The sequence below is a fragment of the Diadema antillarum genome, unplaced genomic scaffold, assembly GCF_040938485.1.
Source record: "Diadema antillarum isolate AM-2024a unplaced genomic scaffold, OU_Dant_1.0 scf00000013, whole genome shotgun sequence".
NCBI classification, from domain to species: Eukaryota; Metazoa; Echinodermata; class Echinoidea; order Diadematoida; family Diadematidae; genus Diadema; species Diadema antillarum.
Genome location: NW_027270902.1, coordinates 83,710 through 105,315, shown reverse-complemented (window position 1 = coordinate 105,315; position 21,606 = coordinate 83,710). Strand labels below are relative to the sequence as shown.

At 41.7% G+C, this 21,606-nt stretch overlaps 1 protein-coding gene across 1 annotated transcript in view; it reads right to left on the bottom strand.

The window, feature by feature from the left end:
• The window catches only part of LOC139721321 (calmodulin-binding transcription activator 1-like), a gene marked incomplete at its 5' end in the record, with an annotated part of 108,045 nt that overhangs the window by 6,173 nt on the left and 80,266 nt on the right, over positions 1-21,606 (bottom strand). Inside the window, 12 exons of the mRNA XM_071632644.1 lie at positions 56-231; positions 1,823-2,028; positions 2,651-3,523; positions 4,260-4,335; positions 5,414-5,610; positions 6,142-6,224; positions 7,112-7,243; positions 7,578-7,704; positions 8,295-10,591; positions 12,949-13,084; positions 16,773-16,816; positions 18,284-18,443. Of these exons, the coding sequence (XP_071488745.1) occupies positions 56-231; positions 1,823-2,028; positions 2,651-3,523; positions 4,260-4,335; positions 5,414-5,610; positions 6,142-6,224; positions 7,112-7,243; positions 7,578-7,704; positions 8,295-10,591; positions 12,949-13,084; positions 16,773-16,816; positions 18,284-18,443 (4,507 nt within the window). The remainder of the gene's footprint in view (positions 1-55; positions 232-1,822; positions 2,029-2,650; positions 3,524-4,259; positions 4,336-5,413; positions 5,611-6,141; positions 6,225-7,111; positions 7,244-7,577; positions 7,705-8,294; positions 10,592-12,948; positions 13,085-16,772; positions 16,817-18,283; positions 18,444-21,606) is intronic.

Here is a 21,606-nt window from a genome sequence, read left to right as displayed (position 1 = left end):
AGACAGAAGGAGAGATGCCAAATATGAGTCTGACCATCTCCTCTGGAAGACCCACCTGACAGCGTGAGGATGGAGAAGGCCCACTGGAGGGCGTGGCCTGGTCCCTGGAGGAACTCACTCCAGTCTGCCGGAGGATTCTCCTCATCAAAGCTGATGTTGCTGGGGCTACTGGTGTGGCAGGAGGACTCCGCCCCGCTGTACGAACTGGCTGGGGAGTTGTCCAGGCCCGGCCTGAAAGGTGAAAACATCATAAAAGCAAGAATAAAACCCAGGATCTAGCTGGAGGCAAGATCTTACGGTGGTGATACTACCACTATCATCAGCATTGTTTTCACTGGGATTCCAGGATAAGACATTAAATCTTTATTCTGCCATTTCCTAGACATATTTCATTCAAACAATGTCATTCATTGTTATTACTACCTGCACTTACAACAGCTTTACCTGTTCTTTTTTATGCAAATGTTTCTGACAAAGTTTGATGTAGCAATGAATGAAAAGGCACATCACTGTGTCTATCATTCAGGCCAAGTTTTACAGGAGGATGATGTCACACCTGGAATATGAATAACTAGACATATCGCTACGGCTACTGATATGCCTCCGCCATAATGCATGGTTCTCCTAATAGGTCTATAGTACAATGTCTTGACAATGTGTGATGACAGTTTCACACAATTGGCAAAATATTAAAAGGACAGGTTTGACACAAATGTGCTGAATGTTCACTTTCCTAGAACTAGGTTCAATTGGATGAATGATTAAAATGTCAGAGTGCAGGTATTTGGGGAACTGATGATTTTTACTTGACTTTTGACCCTTTTATAAGTTTATGCATTGAGTAATTTTCAAGGTATTGAGGAAAAGTATAATTTCAGTATCAAATGGGAAAATAGCATTATCTAAACCTGGCCTTTGACCTTTGACCTCACAGTTCCAAAGAGAATCACTGTTAGGTTGAACATGCATAAATATGTAAGTTTCATGATGATACCTGGAGTTACTTTCGAGATATGGAGGAAAAAGTGCAATTTAGCACTTTCACTTGACCTTTGACCTTTTGACCTTTGACCTTTTGGCAAGAAACTTCCCCAAAAATATATATTGGGTAATACATGCCATACATCAAGTTTTAAAAAAAAAAACCTTCAGGCATATTGCATTCTAAGGAAAGTAGTGATATTTTGAGGAGTTGACCTTGACCTTTGACCCCCTGACCTTTGACCCACGACCCCAACTTCCCAAGATAATCACTGCCCATCAGTACAAGCATATATACTAAGTTCCATGAAGATGCCTTAAACCATTTGCGAGATATGGAGAAAAACATGAAATTTCAATTTTTTTTCACAAAATAACCTGTGACCTTTGACCTTTGACCCTGTGACCCTAAAATCCACACAAAGTATTATCCCCCAAGGATATACCCTCATACCAAGTTTGAAGGTTCTTGAGATATCGACAAAAACAAAACGGGACGGACGGACGTACGGACGGACGTACGGACGTACGGACGTACGGACGGACGGACGGACGGACGGACGGACGACCCGAAAACATAATGCCTCCGGCCACTTCGTTGCGGAGGCATAAAAATGATCTGGAGGATTTTTCTCTCTCTTTTTTTTGAGTTGGTGGTGAAGAGGGTACAGAAAAAAATCAAGAAAAAATTTTGAAAAATATATGATGCATATTTTCACGAGGTATTTAGTGATTCGGTAATGTACAGACCAAAAGACATCAATAGAGATTAACATACATTTGGATTGCAGAGACCCTTTAAGAGTTATCACACCAGCCCCCTAGCTACCCCAACACTCACCTATAGAGGGTGTCCTCCACCACCCCGGGACTGGAGAAGGAGCTAGCCATGGAGCTCAGGGTGTCCTGCATCGACTCCTGGTCGGCCTGCGAGAGGACCCCCTCCGCCTCCATGGAGGAGCCCTGCAGGCTACCCCGGGAGGACTCCAGCTTGATGTGGTCCGGCAGGGCATCCAGGATCTGTTCGGCCAGGGAGAGGTACTGCTCCTGTGAAAAAAAAGTTAAGATGGGGGACAGATTGACACTTGTATTACAGAACAAGGAAGACTGCACATGTTGAGAATTAAAGGGTGACAATTATGTCGTAACTATTTCTTTTCAATTGAGCGTAATTGCTCCTGTTGTGAGATCACAGTTGACAAAGAAGAAACATGAATCACACAGTAGTAGCAGTCATTTGCATAGCAGAGTCCTAAAAGAATTGCTCCAAAAATAAGACAGGCTTAGCTGGAGTCAGGTTTTCTAACTTGTTGTTTGAAACAATTTGATATCATGTACATACAAACAAGTAATCAATTCAGGTTATGAATCAAAATAAAAAAGAAGACAGTTTATATCAAGAGGCAACTGAGATATGCTTCTGCTACAAGAAAATCAGAAAATATCAATTTCATGACACCAAACCAAGATGTGGTATGTTCTGACAACTTTGGGCACATTTTCTCAAGATGCTCTTTTGTCCTTTCCATGAATATATCTGTTATAGCTGGAAAGAAAGGACAATCATACTACATTTCTTGATCATGTAGTTGAGTCATTTCAATAAATATCCTATGATTAAACCAGGCTTTCAAAGTATCCTTTTGAAATGGCCTCCATTGGATGCTACCTTGTTGCCACTTGATGCTCTGGGATGAAGGAGAGGGATGTAGTCGTCTGTCTGCATCGGGGAGTCACAGCGCCTCTGCATCCCATCATCCTCCCCTGCACCTCTCATCTCCTGTTGCTGGGCGGCGGTCTGGAGCTCCTTGACGAAGCTCTCCCACATCTCCCTCTGGTCCGCCTGCTCCCGGTCCCCCTTGGTCTGGAGACCCATCAGCTCCACCGCATCCAGGTCTCCTAGCAACTGCGAGCCACTCAGGAAGGCGTTGAGCGTGGCCTGGGAGATGGGAGGGGGAATGGGCATGGAGCTGGAGCCCGGTGCTTGGGGGCTGGATGCGCCCAGGAGGTGGTGGGGACTCTGAGACTTGCCGCTCCCGCTGCTGTCCCTCCGAAGGAACCCCTGCTGGACGTTGAGCGTGCTGCCATGTCCGGCAAGCGTGTCCGTGAGCCGGGGCGACAGCTGCGGTGAGACGGCCGAGTTTGGTGTCACCAGACCCTGGGAGCTGGGACTAACGGAGAGGTTGGACAGGCAGCCAGAGGAAGGCGACTGAGCCTCAAAGAGAGGGGCGGAGTCGTCGGACAGGGATGAGCTTGGGGTGTTGGTAGTCGGTGATGACACCATGAAGGCGGGGACGTTGTGGTGGTTTCTGGCTCGCGGGATCTGGATGGGGTCACTGGGAGGTGAGGTGCCCGGCGGTCCCCAGGCCCTCTGGCCCTCCTGACTGGCCTGGGTGAGACCCTCGGCTAGTGATGCGTGTCCACGAGACTTGGCCACATCCAGGGGCAGGCGTCCAATGGAGTCGCTGATCTTGAGGCAGTGTGGTCGCCAGCGATAGAGGAGCAAGGCAGACTCCAAGTGCCCCAATGCACAGGCCCACATCTGGTGAGAGAGACAATCATATAGCTTTAAAATCAGTTTCTTTTCCACAAATTCAGACTGTATATAATATCACAGAGTCAAAATTTCAAATAAACTCACTATCCAGGCATGATCCTACTTCCCAATGACTTGCCCTATCTTCTTTCTATGTAGCTGTACACCAATTAGATATCACAGATTTTGAAAGGTAATATCACGTATAATTAATCTTCTCTTCACAATAATCTTTTATCTTGGGTGGTATCACATATCTGGGTGATACCATTTGTTGACTTCTGCTAGTCACCTGAGGCAGACCATGAGGGGTCAGCATTCCCCACCCATTTCTTCTGTGTATTTAAGGCCGACCAATTTACCGAGTGACATCCTACTCTTTGCAATGAATGAGCAAAGCAGGATATTGTGCATGATTATCTTGTTTGACAGGGGAAGAGCTTCTTTTTTTTTGTAATAGTGCAAATTTTAGTTCGCTTCAACAATGATATCAAATGATTGTTTTTACATTTCACAGCAGTATTAAGGAAGGGGAAGCATTTGAAGTTAGTATGCACAACTTATGAAAACAATTAAATTTTTACATGCTTCTTAACTCTTTCTGTGTCGTGTCAGGGACTTTGGACAGTATGTACAATGCTATGGCATTTTCTGCTTCAATCTGCATTCAAAGCACACAAAGGGTTAAATGTAATCAGCTGTGTCACTCGTCCCAACATAGTTTTGACTGCATGGGACTCACCAGAGGTGTGCAGGAAGCATGGTCCTTGTTCATCGGATCCAACTCCAGCTCTGCCACAATACTGTTGTGATCTCTCCTGAATACAGATCAGGAATATAGAACAACACAAGGTCAAAGGTCAACCTAAGTCTACGATGCAAGGTCAGCCCTACACAATCTGATGTAAGCCCAAAGTGGATAAGTGTACAATATTCTTTCTTTTTTTCAAATACAAGAAAAACATAAACAAAGAAACAAATGTTCCTGCAGTAACTACTGAAGCTTGTAAGCAATAGGCTAAATAGCCAAAAAAAAAAAAAAAAAAAAAAAAAAAACTATTCACAATATTTTGAATCGAGCTGCAGCAAAGTTATATAACCTTGGAAATGATGGTTTCATGTGAAAAACTATTGTTGAAACTGTACGCACCAACAGGAATTTTTATCTAACTATAAGATTACAATGTAAATCTTAGATCAGGCAAGATAACAAAAGGGGTCTAACTCTAATAGAATTTCAAATTCTAAGGCAGCCATTATTGTGAGTAAATAAACCATTAAGATATTGCCTGGTCATCACTGCGATGTGAAACTGCTACTGACTGGTCACAATAATTCACTTATGAGAGGTCATAAGCAAAATTATGTGTTAGGCAAAAGACATACCTGGACCCTGTTACAGAAGAAGATGCAATCAACAATAAGGCACAAAATCAAACATAAGTCAGGTATCAGCCAATCAGAGTTGAGTATTAACAGACTTATGCTTGATTTTGTGACTTATGTTTGATCTCAAATATCATGTAACAGGGTCCTGGGGGTGTTTCATGAAGCTGTTCTTAAAGTAACATACAACTTACGAGCAACTGGTGGATCAGTTGTGATGTGCTATACTTGTCAGAACTTCAATAATTCAGCACAAGAACTGATCACCAGTCACTCGTAAGTTGTTCGTAACTTTAAGAAAAGCTTCATGAAACACCCCCAGTACCCTGTTACATGATATTTGAGATCAAACATAAGTCACAAAATCAAGCATAAGTCTGTGAATACTCAGCTCTGATTGGCTGATACCTGACTTATCTTTGATTTTGTATGCTCTCAACTAATCATTTGATTGTCATCTGCTTCATCATTTTACAAAGGGGGTTAAGCGACCGCAGCTGATCAGCTTACCTCCAGACAATGAGGGCGGAGATGAGGCGGCTGTACCCCAGGGCAGCAGCCAGGTGGAGGAGAGTCATGCCCCGCTGGGGCGTGTGCAGGGCCTGGATCTGGGGGGACGTGGCCGGGTCCCGCCTCCGCATCAGGTCCTGGCAGATGCTGACCACTCTGTCCTCAAAGGAACCAGCAGCCTGGTTCCCGCCGGTGACCTGTTCCAAGTGAAGAGGGATGGATGAAAATACCCATGGAGCAAGCAGGAACACCAAGTTGCATGTGAGTCATCTTGCCAATTCAGCAAGTGGTTTTATTCTTTACTGGTTCCACACAAAATTTGCTTGGTAAAAAGTTTGAAATAGCTGTTATTTGCACCACAGACTGGAGAAATCTCCATTGTGGAAAGGTTTCCCATCAGAGCATGTCTTGACAAGACTTGCACAATTATGACTCTGGATTGAGTATCATGATGTGTTGATCAAATAAAGTCCATTAAGTTTGAGACTCACACACAACCTCACTCACAAATTCACAGAGAGAAGAAATAATTTGCACAGGACATCATTGTTAAAATCAAATACTCTTAACCCATTGAGGACGGACTGATTTTGCTACAACACGCATTTCCCATAGACACCTGCCCGAGTATACTCGGGACTCGTCCTCAACGGGTTAACAGTAATGAAATGATATGAGTTGTCAAGAAGACACACACACAAAAATTGAGCAGGTGAGGAGCACCTTACCTGACTTCCAGAAGATCCCTTCATACCAAGCCTCTGCTCTATTTGCTCCAGCCGTTCCAGGATTGCCATCTTGAAACGGTTTTCTGAGAAGAGTAGATGAAATCCCAACATATACATATCGATAATACTTCTTTATGAAATGTCACAGGGCGATCAGTATTGAAAACAGAGTAAAACTATTGTCAGGTATCACATGCATTTCAGGGAAAAGATAAATGATACTCGAAACAAGAGATACACAGAGGGAGGAAGTCACAGTCATATTGGGAGACCAAGAGAAATAAAGGATACTTATAGATCTAATACCTCACTACTAAATCTATGACAGTCCTCACAGACACTTGTCTGTTCTTGCATCTCACAATATAATCTGGTAACAGATGAGTAACAAAAGGCTAATTGCAAGTGTCATGTGGTCTTGTTTAACTAGGAATATCACGCATTAGCAATGTTCTCCCAGAGGGTTTTGCAGTTCTCATCACCCAAATATGGCCCAGTACTCCCTTTTGCACCCGAGTCAATGGAGAAGAGAGCCAGGCGTGTCTGCATCATATCCTTTTGAGATCTGTGATTAACAAAACACTAACACAAACACTAACCTGCTACCCATCCTACTAACTAATTCAGCATTAATTGAGTGAGTCACTTTGACCAATGGAATTGCTGGATTTACCCATCCACCCCTGAATGGAGCTCTGCCTATTAGTTGTGAAATTAGCTGCCACACCCTGGTGGCAAAATTTAGTCATTCATGGGCGAAGTTCGAAATTTGGGAGTTTGTCTAAAAGGTATTCCCACTGGTGGCTTGATTCTGTCACTCCCTGCTAGCTTCTCTTGCAATTACTCCAGCAAGAGGGTCTTTGACAAAGACTATCACCAGACAGGACTCAAACTCAGGATCCTCTGTGTTAGAGTCAACACCTTATCATCTACACCACAGTCTATGACTGCCACCACATGGACCCTTTACCATCAAAGGAGAGCCAGTCGTGTGTCCCTGCCATTGACTGTCTGTCCCTGGCCTTGTACTCGAAGGTCCTGGGCTTGGAGATCAGAGCACCATTGCATGTCACGTTGAGTTCGCACTTCCCTTCATCATGTGCTGCCACAAAGAAAGACAGAAAGGATTGATTGATTGATAGATAGACGGATAGATAGATAGAAAGATAGATCAGATTGATTGATTGCCTATATCTGTTTCATGTTAGAAGATTGAAGGCACTTAACATGGACGAGTTTGAATTTGGAAGAAATGAACACTGACATGTCACTTACAGCTCAGTAAACAATACAGTTATTCACTACTTCTCCTGGACGTATCTAAGTCAAAAACACCAACAGAGATATCCCTATTCACTGATGAGGTAGGACGTAACACACACACAGAGAAAAAACTTATTTCTCAGTCACATGCATTTCAAGCGTCCTGCACTCACCTGGACAGTAACATCGTAGGACACCAGTCTGGATAAGGGAGGCAGCCACACTGGTTTGATCAAAAACACAGCTGTACACGTCATCAGCAGAGTGCCATGGTCCTGTCACCAAGACCTTCACACCACCCTGAGCAAAAAACGAAGGAAGAATGACTTCACATCAGAGTTTCTTCTCCACAAACATGATGGAAGTATTGATTGCACTGAATGCAAGAGACCTTTCTCTGCTAACAATCTTCCAGTACACCCAACAAAGGAGTACTGACACACATTCACATTTTCTTACACAAACACCTCAGTTCTCACAAACATTTTGCTCCATTGAAACTCTACAGTACAAAGTGTGATATTCTGCCTCAATGATAGTGTCTTCTTCACACTGCAATCTTTTTAAGCCAGAATCATAGCAGGAAAGTTGTTTTTTTAAATCGTGAAGATATTGAGATTTCATCTCCTAAAATTGTAATGAGCACATGCCACACAGAAAAGGAATGAGATGAGAAGTCAAGTAACATTCTTGCAAATTCTCCCCAGAACTTAATCTTTTCTCACAACCTGTGTTTTCCCAGTACGCAGAGATTATAAGAACTCTAACATCTTACAATTTTATATAAAGCTAAAAGCCAAGTCATGAGGCATAGCTACATTGTAGCTCCATACAAGGGCTTATTCTAGATGACACCTAGAATCACAAGACAGTAATCTCCCATGACCTACCTCTGTATAGGACCATTCCGGTGAAAAGTCTGTGATGTCACAGAGCTGTTGGGAATGTTCCTCGGCACTTGTTCCTGGAGCTGAGCTGCCATCACCCTGCTCTGCAGAAGGTGTCCTCTGGCTCTCTTCCTGGCCAAAGTCACCAATACTTGAGTGCGGACTTGATGCTGCCAGGAGTGAGGCCCCTAACTCCGGCAGAGGGCTTTCCATCAGGTCGAATGAATCAAAGTCTAGCTCAATATTGCTAGGACTTGGAAGGGAACCAAGATCTGAGGTGCTGTGGACACCCTTGGAGAAGCCAAGGTTGGAATCACTCGGAGTGTCCTCCTGGAAGGAACCGGGTCCTGCAGAGAGTATATCGGAGAGAAGGGAATTCTGCTCTTGGGATGTGAAGTTGCCATCATGGTCGATGGAGTTGAACTCAGACAGAGTGGGGAATTCAGAATTCTCTGAGCAATAGCCATGGCTGCTGTTCACGGAGTGTTGATAGGTCAAATCAATCCGTCCCGGGCTAGTTCTTTGAGCCATGATGCCAGTTTCTGGGGGAGTATTTTCTGCTGAGCTGATGCCAATCATGGACACTGGGGTGTCTGGTTGGGCCATTATTTCTGAAGCGCCATGATGCATGCTAGTGTCTGCAGCTGCATGAGGGCCATCTTTAGTTAGCCTTCCAACAGCTTGCATTTGCAAGTAGTGCTCCTGCACTCTTTCTGGTAGCATGACCAGATCACTGCGGTGGTCTTTGAAACGATTTTCAAGGGTCTTTAGTTTGGGGTCACCATTCACCATCTGGCGTAGTTCAGCTGACTCCTGACCAGTAATCTTCAACTGTCCGCTGACCTCCTTTGATTGCACCTGAGCCATTTGTGCCTGAATCGTGTTGCGCTCTGTCAAAGTAGCAGTGGATTGACCAAGACCAGAGTGCTGACCAGGAGAACCTTCCGTCCTGACAAAGTGTGATGCACTCTTGGCTTCAGCAGCCACTATGTTGGCATCTGTAACCATCTGTTGAAGTGCAGGATGTGAAACTGAACCATGCATGTTGTGGGAACTGCCGAGAGCTGGAGCTGGTAACGTACTGTTGGCCACATGGTGACCTACAGGATTCATTTGAGGACCTTGTAAGTCTGATGACGTTACAGCTTTGAGGATGAACTGCCGAGGCGCAACTCCTTGGGAGCTTAGATTGTCCTGACCATCAGCTGGCTTGAGGATAAACTTTGGAGCTTCACCTTCCTTTGCTTCAGATGCTTTCAGAATGAACTGCGCAGGCTTAGTTGTATTTGAAGGAGCTGGTTGAAGGATCAATTGCGGGGGATTCATGGAAACTGTGGGCCGATTATCTGTGGGTAACCTCACACCAGGCATTTTGAAAGTATTGAGTTGTTCTGATGTTGCGGGAGGTGTGATTGCTTGATGTCCATGATTAAGTGATCCAGGATTGTTTTGATTGCCGGCATGAATTGATTGCATCATTTCTTGAGATAGACCAAAAGGGTTACATTGCTGAGTCCCTGAAGTCAGGAGCAAGGGAAGTTGATGACCCTCAGGAGTGGGCATTGGTTGTGGGGAAGACACAACCAGCTGTGGGGATCTGAGGATGCTACGTCCCGAGATCCCCTGGGGCGAAGTATGGGGCATACAGTCGTGAATATTCTGCGCAGGCTGGTTAATATTTCCTATGTGCTTGGGGTGATGTCCCTGGGAATGGAGGGTCAGTTCTTGCGATCTGTGCACACCAGTTTGTGATTCCTCACTTCCCACCTGCTGCTGATGGTGGATTTGATGACTGGTAGAGGGGAGATGGTGGCTCTGATGTAGGGAGTCCTGTAGGACAGATCCTGGGGCTTGCTGGGCAACAAATGGCAGAACACCGTTGATACGTCCATCTTGAGACACCATAGGTGATGGTGGGGCGGGTGTTCCTGAGAGTCCTCTGTGCTGGGCATTGCTTAAAGCACTCTCCTGGACACCGTTGGTACCACTGCTAACATTCACGTCAGGTTCACTCACGCATTGCACATTACCACTGAGTCCCTTGAGGACCTCAGAGATATTCTGAGAGGAATCCACAGGGGCGATACTCTTCACCTGCAGCTTGTTCCCAGCATTGTTCTGGTTGGCCACCACAATCAGCAAGTTGATGTTGCCGCTTTCGTCCATCTTGACCGTGTTGGTCACTGCCGTCGACAGAGTGCTCTGGGTGTTGCAGGACCGGTTCTTGTCCTCAATGGTGTGGGTGGGGCCTTTGCTGGTGGACGCCCCTGACTGGCAAGTACCATGACTGCTGCAGGAACCTGAAGCAAAGAGACGAGAAATTCTCATTATACACAGAACTGTTAAGATGATTAACCTACACCCTTTTTTCACTTGCTTTTCTTGACCTGTATTTTTCCTTGGGCAAGGACTACTATGAATCCTGCACCAATTTGTTTTGCTATTTACACTCACAAATTGCACCTGTCCTGGGCCAAGGAGAAAACCAACATTTTAACTCTTGCATATCTTTAATCCTGTACTTCCAGAAGTACACGAATGTTCACAATTACCCTGCAAACTGTACAAATCACCTAACCCTTCATTTCACTGATAAGCATTCACAAGAATGCATCTTCGTCAATAACTTGTTTCTGATTGGTTATTGGTTTTTGGGCATCATCTCATTTACTTAACTCCAGACTACTTTTTGGTCCTGTTTACATTGGCTTGCTTGGCACCACAATTGCTGGGTTAGTACCACAAATGCAGTGCTACCCTTCTGTTTTGCAGGGCCAGCTAGTGCAGGATTTTCAGCTGGGCTACCCACGGTGGCAATCAATAAGTGTACACAGAAAGTGGGCCAAGGAAAGTCTAGTACTATTGGTGGGGATAAGGCTCCCCCTTGACCCCATCAAAAAATTTGCAAGTGTAGGCTCAAAATTTTACCATACCACACCCATGTGCTATCTCCTGACACCCAGTTTTTGGGGGTATGCTTACTCAGCATACCATAGGCTCAAAATTTTACCATACCACACCCATTTGCTATCTACTGGCACCCAATCTTCTTGGGTATGCTTACTCAGCAGAAAAATAGTGCATTGTCAGTGGGGCAGGGTTGCATGACATCAATGCCTAAGCATGGGACTGTACTTAAACCAGCTTTGAAATTCTATCCAGAACTAATCCAATATGAATTAGTGATTTAACTATGTCAGAACCGAGTCAAGCAATCAAATATTAATACGAGTAATGAGTATCACTGCACACACATAAAAATGTTAATTGTACGTAAGAAATGGCATGCCAGTTACAACCTCATACAATTGTACATCAGTAACCTCCAACCTTACCCTGCTGATACATTCCATTGAAAGTGATCTGCCTACATACAGATGAGCTCTGCTGCCCTCTCTTGATGACACACTATACAGTTTTAATGCTCTCCACTTCAATAGGCTACACTCTCATTGTTTGGCTTAAACATGCCTAATTTGTTTTCATTTAATCTGCTTTGTTGTGTGTTTGAGAGAAATCAAATTCAAGGAGAGAAATATTGGGCAATTAGACTTAGATATCTTTATTATAGAGGATTACAAAATAACAGCTTCTTTTCCTATGGAAGTGTTCATTGTGAACAGAATTACTCTCTTCACCTAAAACTGCATTAATTTTTCTAACTTCATATCACCTTTTGGTGGGATTAGGTTTAAAAAATAAAAAACTATTGTACTCTCAAAATATATGGCTCTTTTCATTGAATGTTAAGAATAACAGGAGTGTCAGAAAAGGCAAGCAATATTGACAGAAGCGGTCATATCTTGTCTGAGCTTTTTTTCCCCCAAAGTTTGAGGAGGTGTACAGTACAGAGGCAATGATGTCAAGGTCTGTTATAGCTTTGGGTTTTAACCGGGTGCGAGCATGGTTATAGCAACAATAGTGTTTCACAGATATTCAGGCCAGGTGAGGTTGTTTAGAACCAGTTTCCATGGCAATGAATGGCTATAACATCACACTTTGGTACTCATTGGAGATGGCATCCAACAACTTCAACATTTTTTTTTTCTTCACCTAAACTTTTAATCAGGATGCTCTCAAATAAAGGAATACATTGCAATCAACTAAATTTATTATTTTTCAATCATATGAACAGCCACTTAAAGGGATAGTACACTATTGGTGGAGCTGAAGATTGAGCTTTTAACTTTTTACGAGATACCAAGAAACCACTTATGAAATAGTACAGAGCATACCATTCTAAGAGGAATTCAAAGTTTATTTGATGAAAATCTGTTTTGGAATGGTTGAGACATCCAAAAACAAAGTGAAACAAAGAGATTGTAATAAAAGTTGGGTCCCACCTTTTATTAGGATTGCTCTGTTTTAGATATCTCAACCATTTCAAAATCAATTAAACATTGAATTTCTCTTGGAATTATATGCTCTTTCAGATTCCATGAGAAATTTGTCATTATCTCACCAAAAAAGTTAGAAGCCTGAAGTTAGGTCTCAACCAAAACTATACAGTCCCTTTAATACCAAAGACTTGTTCGCATCAGAGGTTTGTCAGCAATTATGGAAACTTCCTGGTACCCAAATTACAATATTTCCCTGCACAGAGCTAAAGAGAAGGCAGCTCAAGGGAAGGCAGTTCAAACAAGAAAAGGCGGCTCACCGGCGGGACTGGGTGGAACCTGGGCCATGATCCTGAGCGTGGTACAGTCCAGGCAGTTGCAGTTCCTCGAATCGGTGTTGGCCTGACGCTGACCATGCAGGAGGTACTGGGCAATGACCTTGGCCGAATCTGAGGGCTGCACAGGACAATCAAGAGTTTACTGGTTTGGAATCTTTCATTTGGACACGTCTTAACTGGGTTTCCATGCTGTGAGACTTGCCTCTACGAACTTCAACCCTTTGCATGCTTTGACTGCTGATTGGCACAGAAAACCCCATAGCATTGTACACACTGTACAAAGTCCCTGGAACAGAAAGGGTTAAAACCTTCTCTTAGTAAAGATTTTAAACCTTAAAGGTATAGAATCTCATTTGCAGACATCATGAAACTTCATGAAACTTTACATGAATGAACATTGTACTATACTGATTATGTGTAGTAAATATCATAGTCAAATGTTTTGTAATTATTTAGTGAGAAATGAAAAACGTTAGATTGCCGCAGAGGGAGCTAGTCTGAAATTAACGCTTCCAACGGTCGAAATATTTTTTTAAAAAGCAGGAATAATTTTTGGGTCCCGAAAAGAATGGTGTTGATTGAAACATTACAGATTTGTCAAGTTAAGGCCAGTTTCTAGTTTTTTCATTAAGGGGAAACTTCTTAAATAGTAGTCTCTTCAATTTGATACTGGATTTATTGAATCTCAAATATTAGGTCTGCAAATGAGACTCCCTGCCTTTAAAGGGATACTGACAGGGATACCAATATCCACACATCAAACTCAGAGAAGTTCCAAAGAGAACCAGGGAGATGTCTGTATGTTACAAGTACCTCAGTAGGCAAAATAATTTCCAGCTTAGGGTGACTTTCATACCGCATATCTTTTTTTCAAAATTGGGACTCCCCGACGATTTTGCGAGTGGTTGACTTCGCAATCATGGAGTACAGTTATGAACCAGGAAATGTACGCATACACATCACATTCATTTCAGAATCAGAGTTAAAGGGATAGTTCAGTATGGGTGGAGATGAGGATTCAGCTTTTAACTTTTTAGATACTTAGAAACCACTTTATGAAATGTTTGCGAGCATACAATTCTAGAGGAATTTTAAAGTTTATTTGATGAAAATCACTTTTGAAATGGCTGAGACATCCAAAAACAAAGTAAAACAAAGTGATCCTAATAAAACATGGAGCCTACCTTTAATTAAGATTGCTTTGCTTTGGATATCTCAGCCATTTCAAAACCAATTTTCTTCAAATAAACTTTGAATTCCTCTTAGAATTGTGTGCTCCTTCATATGTCATGAAGAGGTTTCTCATTATCTAAAAAAATCATCACCAAAAAAACGTTGGAAACCTCACGCCTGTGTTGTAACATCCCCAAATAGCTCCCAGCCAAAAGAAAAATCTCATAAAATATATGGCATACACAGCATTTATCTGTCAGGACGGGAAAGAGGTATTACAGTTTTACAAGAGCCTCCTGCAATATCAGGGAAACACAGCAACTCTGCACTGACTCTGACCATCTATTGATGGCAAACACAACAGCCTATTAATCTCTGGTCATGAAGGGGTTAAGCGAGATTCTTTGACTTCAGTGTATCATTTCTCAATGTAATCATCAAACTTCAGACAAATTAAGTTGCAGTCAATTACTTGGGGGAAAAAAATCACAAATTAACCTCAGTCTAATTATTCTTGTCAAGGAATGATATATGGGATTGACAGTTGTTGCAAATAGTGGAAAAAGTGAGGAAAAATACAGGGTATTAGTTCTAGCAATATTGCACAAGTATGAATAAGACATGCAACAGAATACTGGGTCAGTGTTCTAATTTCTTTCTGACCACAGATGACAAGAGAACTGGATTTAATGACTTGGATGGTTTGCTCTCTTGCTGTACAGAGATTTACTGTAAAGCAAGATATTTTCGCAGCATGACATTTTTGCAAGTTGGAGCCTACGGCCTCTTTCGCAGCATGAAATTTTTGAGAATTGCTACTGGCATTCAATGCATTAAGTGTAGACAAGAACTTTGGCGTGCATTTTAATGTTGCGAATCTTGGCTCTTACAAAATTCATGAAACTTACATGCACATGACCATTTCTGGTTTTGCAGTAATCGTATACATTGTACCACTTGCCCTGATGAACACACTATTGGCAACATGTAACACTATATTTGAGATGACTTTTATCACCACTTTGGGCAAAGGCTGGATTATTTCTAAACCTAAAACACACTTAGAAAGTAGCACCATTTGAGCAGAAATGCTCATTTGTATTCGTCTGGTTTCTATTTTGAGCATAATATTTAAGTATCTGCTTTTTATCTCTTGCTTTGTAATTCCTCCCATTAGCTATGCAACCACATGAGGGAAACATTCCGAGGGCAAACAATGTTGTTTTTTTAATGAATACCATACACACTGTACAATCAGCTTTTACAGCACTTGGCTTTGTCAAAAATCGCACTGAAGAATGTGACCTTTTGGTAGGGCTTGTGTCAGCATTAACCCACTGAGGACTAGTTCTGAGTAAAATTGGGCAGGTGTTTATGAAAAATGCTTGTTATAGGAAAGTCATCTTGTCATCAACAGGTTAATCAACATGACACTTTAAGGGTTAAGATGTGAATATCATTCTCACAGCTATCACAAGTATGTATCCTAGATAGATGACACATTTTCCACTCTTTGCTATACGGGATGTAGGGTTGAGCATTACTTTGTTTTGGGTTTTTTTTCTGAGAAAAGTCATTTGCTGAAATTTTGCTCCCAAAATCAATGGCAGATCCAAGAGAAGAGGTAGATATTATTGTCAGTGTTTCAAGCTAGTGATGTCTATTTCATGTTGAGAAAAAAGCACAAGATTAGCTGGACAGACAAGTTAAGGGGTTTATTATTCATGGGGAAATCCTGTCTCTTTCCACGAAGACCATGTTTGTATGCACCACTACCCGTTTGTCCTTGCATGGGTGTCGACAGCTTCAGTCAAAAGCGTAAACGCTTGAAAAGTAATCAAAATTGCAGTTGGCAGAGACAGTTAATTATCCAACGGAGGGATGAAATCTCATCATCTCATTGCACTTTTCTGTCATATACTTCCTGGTTCATATACATTTCAGTCTCGTAATAATAATAAAAATAAAAGATAATAACAATGTAATTAGCTCTCTCTTGAAACACTTGTCAATGTCACTGCTTGTGGGCCGACATCAGTTTACTCACACAATCACTAATGCTGCCGTTTCCTACTTTATAAAACTGTGATTAGCTCAATTCTCTGTATCGCCAATACCTGGGTGCCGTGTGGTGAGCATCATTTTTAGCTGCATTATGGGATAGCTCAGGGAACAAACTTGCAACCGGTTTTGGTGCATATGCACGCAGGTCACGTTCTGTCTTTATCCAGGGGTATTTTTTGTTGAATATTTCTTTGCTTTCCATCATGTGACCAGCACATTGAAGCCTTGCAGTAGCGAACCATGATGCTAGTGATTGCAAATCAGTGAAATTTAGATGTTGTAATCTCTTTTTTAGCTTAATTCTAACTGAAGAAAAAAGCAGCAACCACACAAAAGCAGACAAAACTTGCATTGAATCGCGTGGGAATTGAGAAAAGCGCAAGACAACTGGAAGTGATAATGCTCCCGAGGAATCCCACAGTGCATCTGTGACGTGGCTCTGCAGCGTGTGCAGAAGCTTTTTGCATATTGGCGATACCAAGAATCATGGGGGCATGGGGTGGGGTTGGGGGCATCCCTACCAAAGGTCACAAAGCAGGAGTGATATACCTGTATTTTAGAACACTTACTGTCAATTCTGTCGATCCATTCAGCTGAATTTGGTACCCGTGCACTAAAAGTAAAACCAGAGAATGCAGTTAGTATTCTTCACTAATGATTTATTGATGATTTGATAAAAAAAACATGTCAAACACACAAACACACTCTCTCTCTCCAGAACCACCAACTTTCAGACATCAGACTAGGGAGTTTCCAATGAGCGATCAGGGAGATACTTATGCTTTATCAAAATGTGACCAAATAGGCAAAAAATGATTCCAAAATCAGGGGGCACTTAAAGGGATGGCATAGTTTTAGTTGAGATGGGGATTTAGATTTTAACTGTTTGCGAGATAATTAGAAGCCACTTATATGAAATAGTAAAGAACATAGAATTCTATGAGGAATTAAAAGCTGGACATCTCAGCCATTTCAAATACCGATTTTCTACAAAATAAAGTTTCAATTCCTCTTTATTAATTGTACGCTCTTTAATATTTCATATAAGTGGTTTCTAATTATCTTGCAAAAAGTTAACACCTCAATCCCCATCTCAACCAAAACTATACCGCCCCTTTAATACGTGCTTGCCAGAGCATAAAGAGATTTTAGAGAGCCTCCTGCACAGTCAAGGAGACTTGGCAGCTCTGTTTTTCACACATGTTGTATACAGATGTATACACAGACAGACAGACAGACAGACAGACACACACACACACACACACACACACACACAAGCAAACACACTTTAATACATAAATCATTCCTACAGATGTAAATTTCCATTGTCATTTTCTCTCCTATTTCATATTTCAGGTTATAGAAAACACACATATACACACACAACACACACACACACACACGGAACTATTTTTCAATCACCTATAAAACATTGGCACAAGAGCCCGTTTCACTGGTAATCAAATAAGACATCACCTTATGGCACAGTAGTTTCATATTAATTATGCTTTTGATGACTACTTTCATATGCCCAATGACCTTATGTTAACTACTCATCTCCAAGCAACAGATATATTATGCAAGCTGCTAAAGAAGACAATAAATCAATCAGGAATATTAAGCCATCAGTAAAAGTAAAGCCATAGAATATGACATATGGAAAAAACACCAACTAATTACAAAGAGCAGAGATCTTATTCTACCAATAGGGAAGTAGTTGCACTGGACTAAATATGTACACTGAATGTGAATTTATTGAATGCAAAAATGTTCGATAAAAAAAACCCTCATCAGGAAATTTTGAGGAAAATCTGAAGATCCATTCAAAAGTAATCTGGCAGATAATTATGATCACATTGGTGTGCTGTGATTATGCCTGGTTTTACAGATAATGGGAAATCAAGAAGCACTTCATTAGTGATGACTCCATGGCAGAGTTATGTTGAATCATGTTGACATTAAGCAATGTTTTTCACTTTCCTCCGCAATCCCCTGCAAGATAATGGATCATTCTATGCAGTCAATTTCGAAAACTTGTCACACTGACTCAAACAGTATTGCCTGGGGCTCAACCACTCACACATGGGGGTGATCTGCTTGATGATGTCCTCCGTTGACCAGGTCTTGCCATCCCGCTGGGGCAGGTCAATGAGGGACCCATTGGTCAGCGACTCCAGGGTCAGCTTGCGGTCCTCAGTGACCGGCACGTTCAGGTAGTGGACGAGCACAATGTCTGGATTCTGTAACAGAGACACAAACACACAAAACCGAGTATAACGACCAACATCATACAGAGACTCCAACTTTCCCGCTTTCAACGAGAGACCTCCCGCCGAAAGCACATTTTCGCAAAATCTCCCATTCTCCCCCTTGAGATCTAATTTCTCCCGCCCTGGCTCTGTGTCTCCCGCTTACGATGTTATTTTCTCCCACTTGAAATGATCTCTTACTTAGTGCCATCGTATACTTTGTTGAAAAATAAACCTGAGATAGCATGATATAGCATGAGAGAGCATCTATACCCTAGAGCTTCCTGGGCCCTTACGTGGGCCCTGGACCCAAGCCGCACGAGACTTCGTGCTCGTGATGTGCGCAAAGCACACATCAAGTCGGAGTCTCCAGTTTGCTAGGGGTTTCAGGTGGGAGAATCAAAGATCAGAAGGTGCTTGGGGTTGGAGCCTCTCATCATAACACTTGGCATTGTAACTGCCAGGAAGTGTACAATTGTTGAATACCTTTGCACGCTTAGCAATGCAAGCTTTTTGATGCAAAGGTCTGGATTTCTGTCACAGTGTTGAAGGTATTGTGATGCAACTTTGATTCAACTGTTATTGTTGCTATTGTCGTTATAGTTGCTGCTGTTGCAGTTGCTGTTGTATCCAGTTAACTCTTTCACAACTGTGCTGCTTGTGGCTGAGGAAAAGTAAACTTACACAATAGTCATGCAATTCCTACTTGTAGATTGTCATCTCTTATATAATATGACTTTAACATAGTACAACTGCCAAATATAATCCAATACATGAGGGAAAGATTAGTAGGTAAACACAATTCTAATCTTTCTACAATTATTATTTGGTCTGTTTCTTAAAATATTACTGAGTATTTCTTCTTTTTTTTCCAAATTCTCTAGATACCTTCTGCAAGCTAATTTGTAACACAGAATTTACATAATCATACATATTCTCTTAATCGCGAGCCCAACCATGCTCAGCATATATTTTACACACTTGTCAATTTGATAGCAAAGATGTATTCACTTTAACAAGCACAAGTGTAAGATCAATTCATGAAAATGGCATTACAATGGAGACAGCACTAATGATACATTTCACTCTTGTCTTCTAGCAATATCTGACCATAAAATCTCTTCCAAACAGAATGTCCTGTACAAAAGTATGCACCACCTCCATAAGATTAAATCAAATTACTGGTAAAAGAACATATCATCACTTGAATTCATTGACATTTTCATTTCCTCTGTTTTTCTGAAGACAATCAATTCTGAGCCCTCACTTTAACCCATCTGAAAAGCTGGGGGACAATGCAATGTCTCCACCATGTCTCTGCCATCGACAAATGCCGAGAATTCGGCGGAACTTTTGATTCATCGGGCATCGACGTCTGAGCCGTGCAAGGCTAGCTGTCATGACGGCAAAGAGTAAATCAATGAAAGCGACGACGCGTGCATCAAATGTCATGATGCAAGAAAAAAAAATTGAAATGAAATAAATTAACAAAACTTGAATGGACCTGGAAATTCCGGTTCACTTGCAAACGCTCTTTACCTGAAGAAATACCCATTGCTAGGTACAAAAAAACATCTATATATACTTCACAGTTTCTACAAACAGATTTTACATGGCTTGCTGCAGAGAGACAAGAGAGAAGAACAAAAATTAAAATAGAAGAGTTGGGAACGTGATCCCCCGCCAAAAACAAGAATGTGACAAAAACAGCCAGGAGAGATCGAAACCTGATCACCGTGCCTCGTACATCGAGATCTATTCAAGTCACACACGCGTGCAAGCGTGGTATCCATAATCACGTTGCGGATAAAACATTGCCTAACGGCTGGATTTGGTCTGCAAACGATGCAAGCCGCTTTGCCTCTCTCGATATCACGGGCCACGATTCGTTGAGATTCAGTTCTACATTCACCCAAATGCAAACATAAGATTAGTGTTGCTATCCATTAAAGTGGCGGCCCTAATTAACAGATTATCATGGCAGAGAGGGAGCTACATGGTAAAAAAGAACTTTTGCTGGTCTTTTTTTTTCCTGCCATTTAAAGGAACTATGCAACTGCATGTTGTATTGATTCGTAATACCCTGATCATCATTTACGTGGCACCAGGGGCCAGGCCACAAGAATATCTAAATATGAGCCAGATATTTCATAGCAATTTTTCTACTATTTTGCTTCAGATTGATTGGAAATGCCAACAACAACAGCAACAACAACTACAAAAATCTTTCAAGCTAAGATTCTGCCTGTGACGTCATCGGTCCATGATTAACAAAAGACAATGGAATCAGAGCGTAATTTGCATGTTTCCCTGCATCATCTTTTGTTTATCATATTAGTATTACGGAAACATGCAAGTTATGCTCAACCTAGGGAAAGGTGCATCCTAATGTCTTTTGTTAATCATGTCCTTTAAAGCAATGATGGACAGATTATGCCACTGGCAGAATCTTGATTTAGAAGTTGTCTTTTTTGTGGGCATATCCAGGTAATCTAAAGAAAAATAATGATAAAAAAATATGAAATATATATATGGCACATATCAAATACACATATGGTCACACTCACAGTGATGTTGAGGGTATCATGAATCATCACAAGTCAACATACATTTGCAATGCATGTTTAACCCATTGAGGATGGGCTGATTTGGCTATATCATGCATTTCCCATAGACACCTGCCAGAGTATACTCCGGACTCGTCTTCAAAGGGTTAATGACAAGCTGCTCCATCAGCACATCAGAGCAGTCAATCCAGCCACATAATGAACCATTCATACCAGACTTTGTTCACTCTTTGATGTTTTGAATTTGTTTGTTTGTTTGTTTGTTTGTTTTGTTTTTTTCATTTCTCTGGAGAAAATTAACACTGCCATGAAAGTGCAGTTTAGGATATCACTGTAAATCACTTTCTCATATCAGACTTTTTTTCACTTGTTGATCTTTTTTTTCCCCTTTCTCTGGGGAAAAATTAACACTGCCATGAATGTGCAGCCTCAAAATATCACTGTAAATTACTTTTTCATGCCCAAAAAGCTGATATTTTGGTTTCTGTACTTAAAAATGAAAAAATAATGAATGTAACCCCCTGTTCAGATGCAAGCCAGTTTATACCAAACTCAATATAAAGGAAACAACGTATAAAGAATCATAG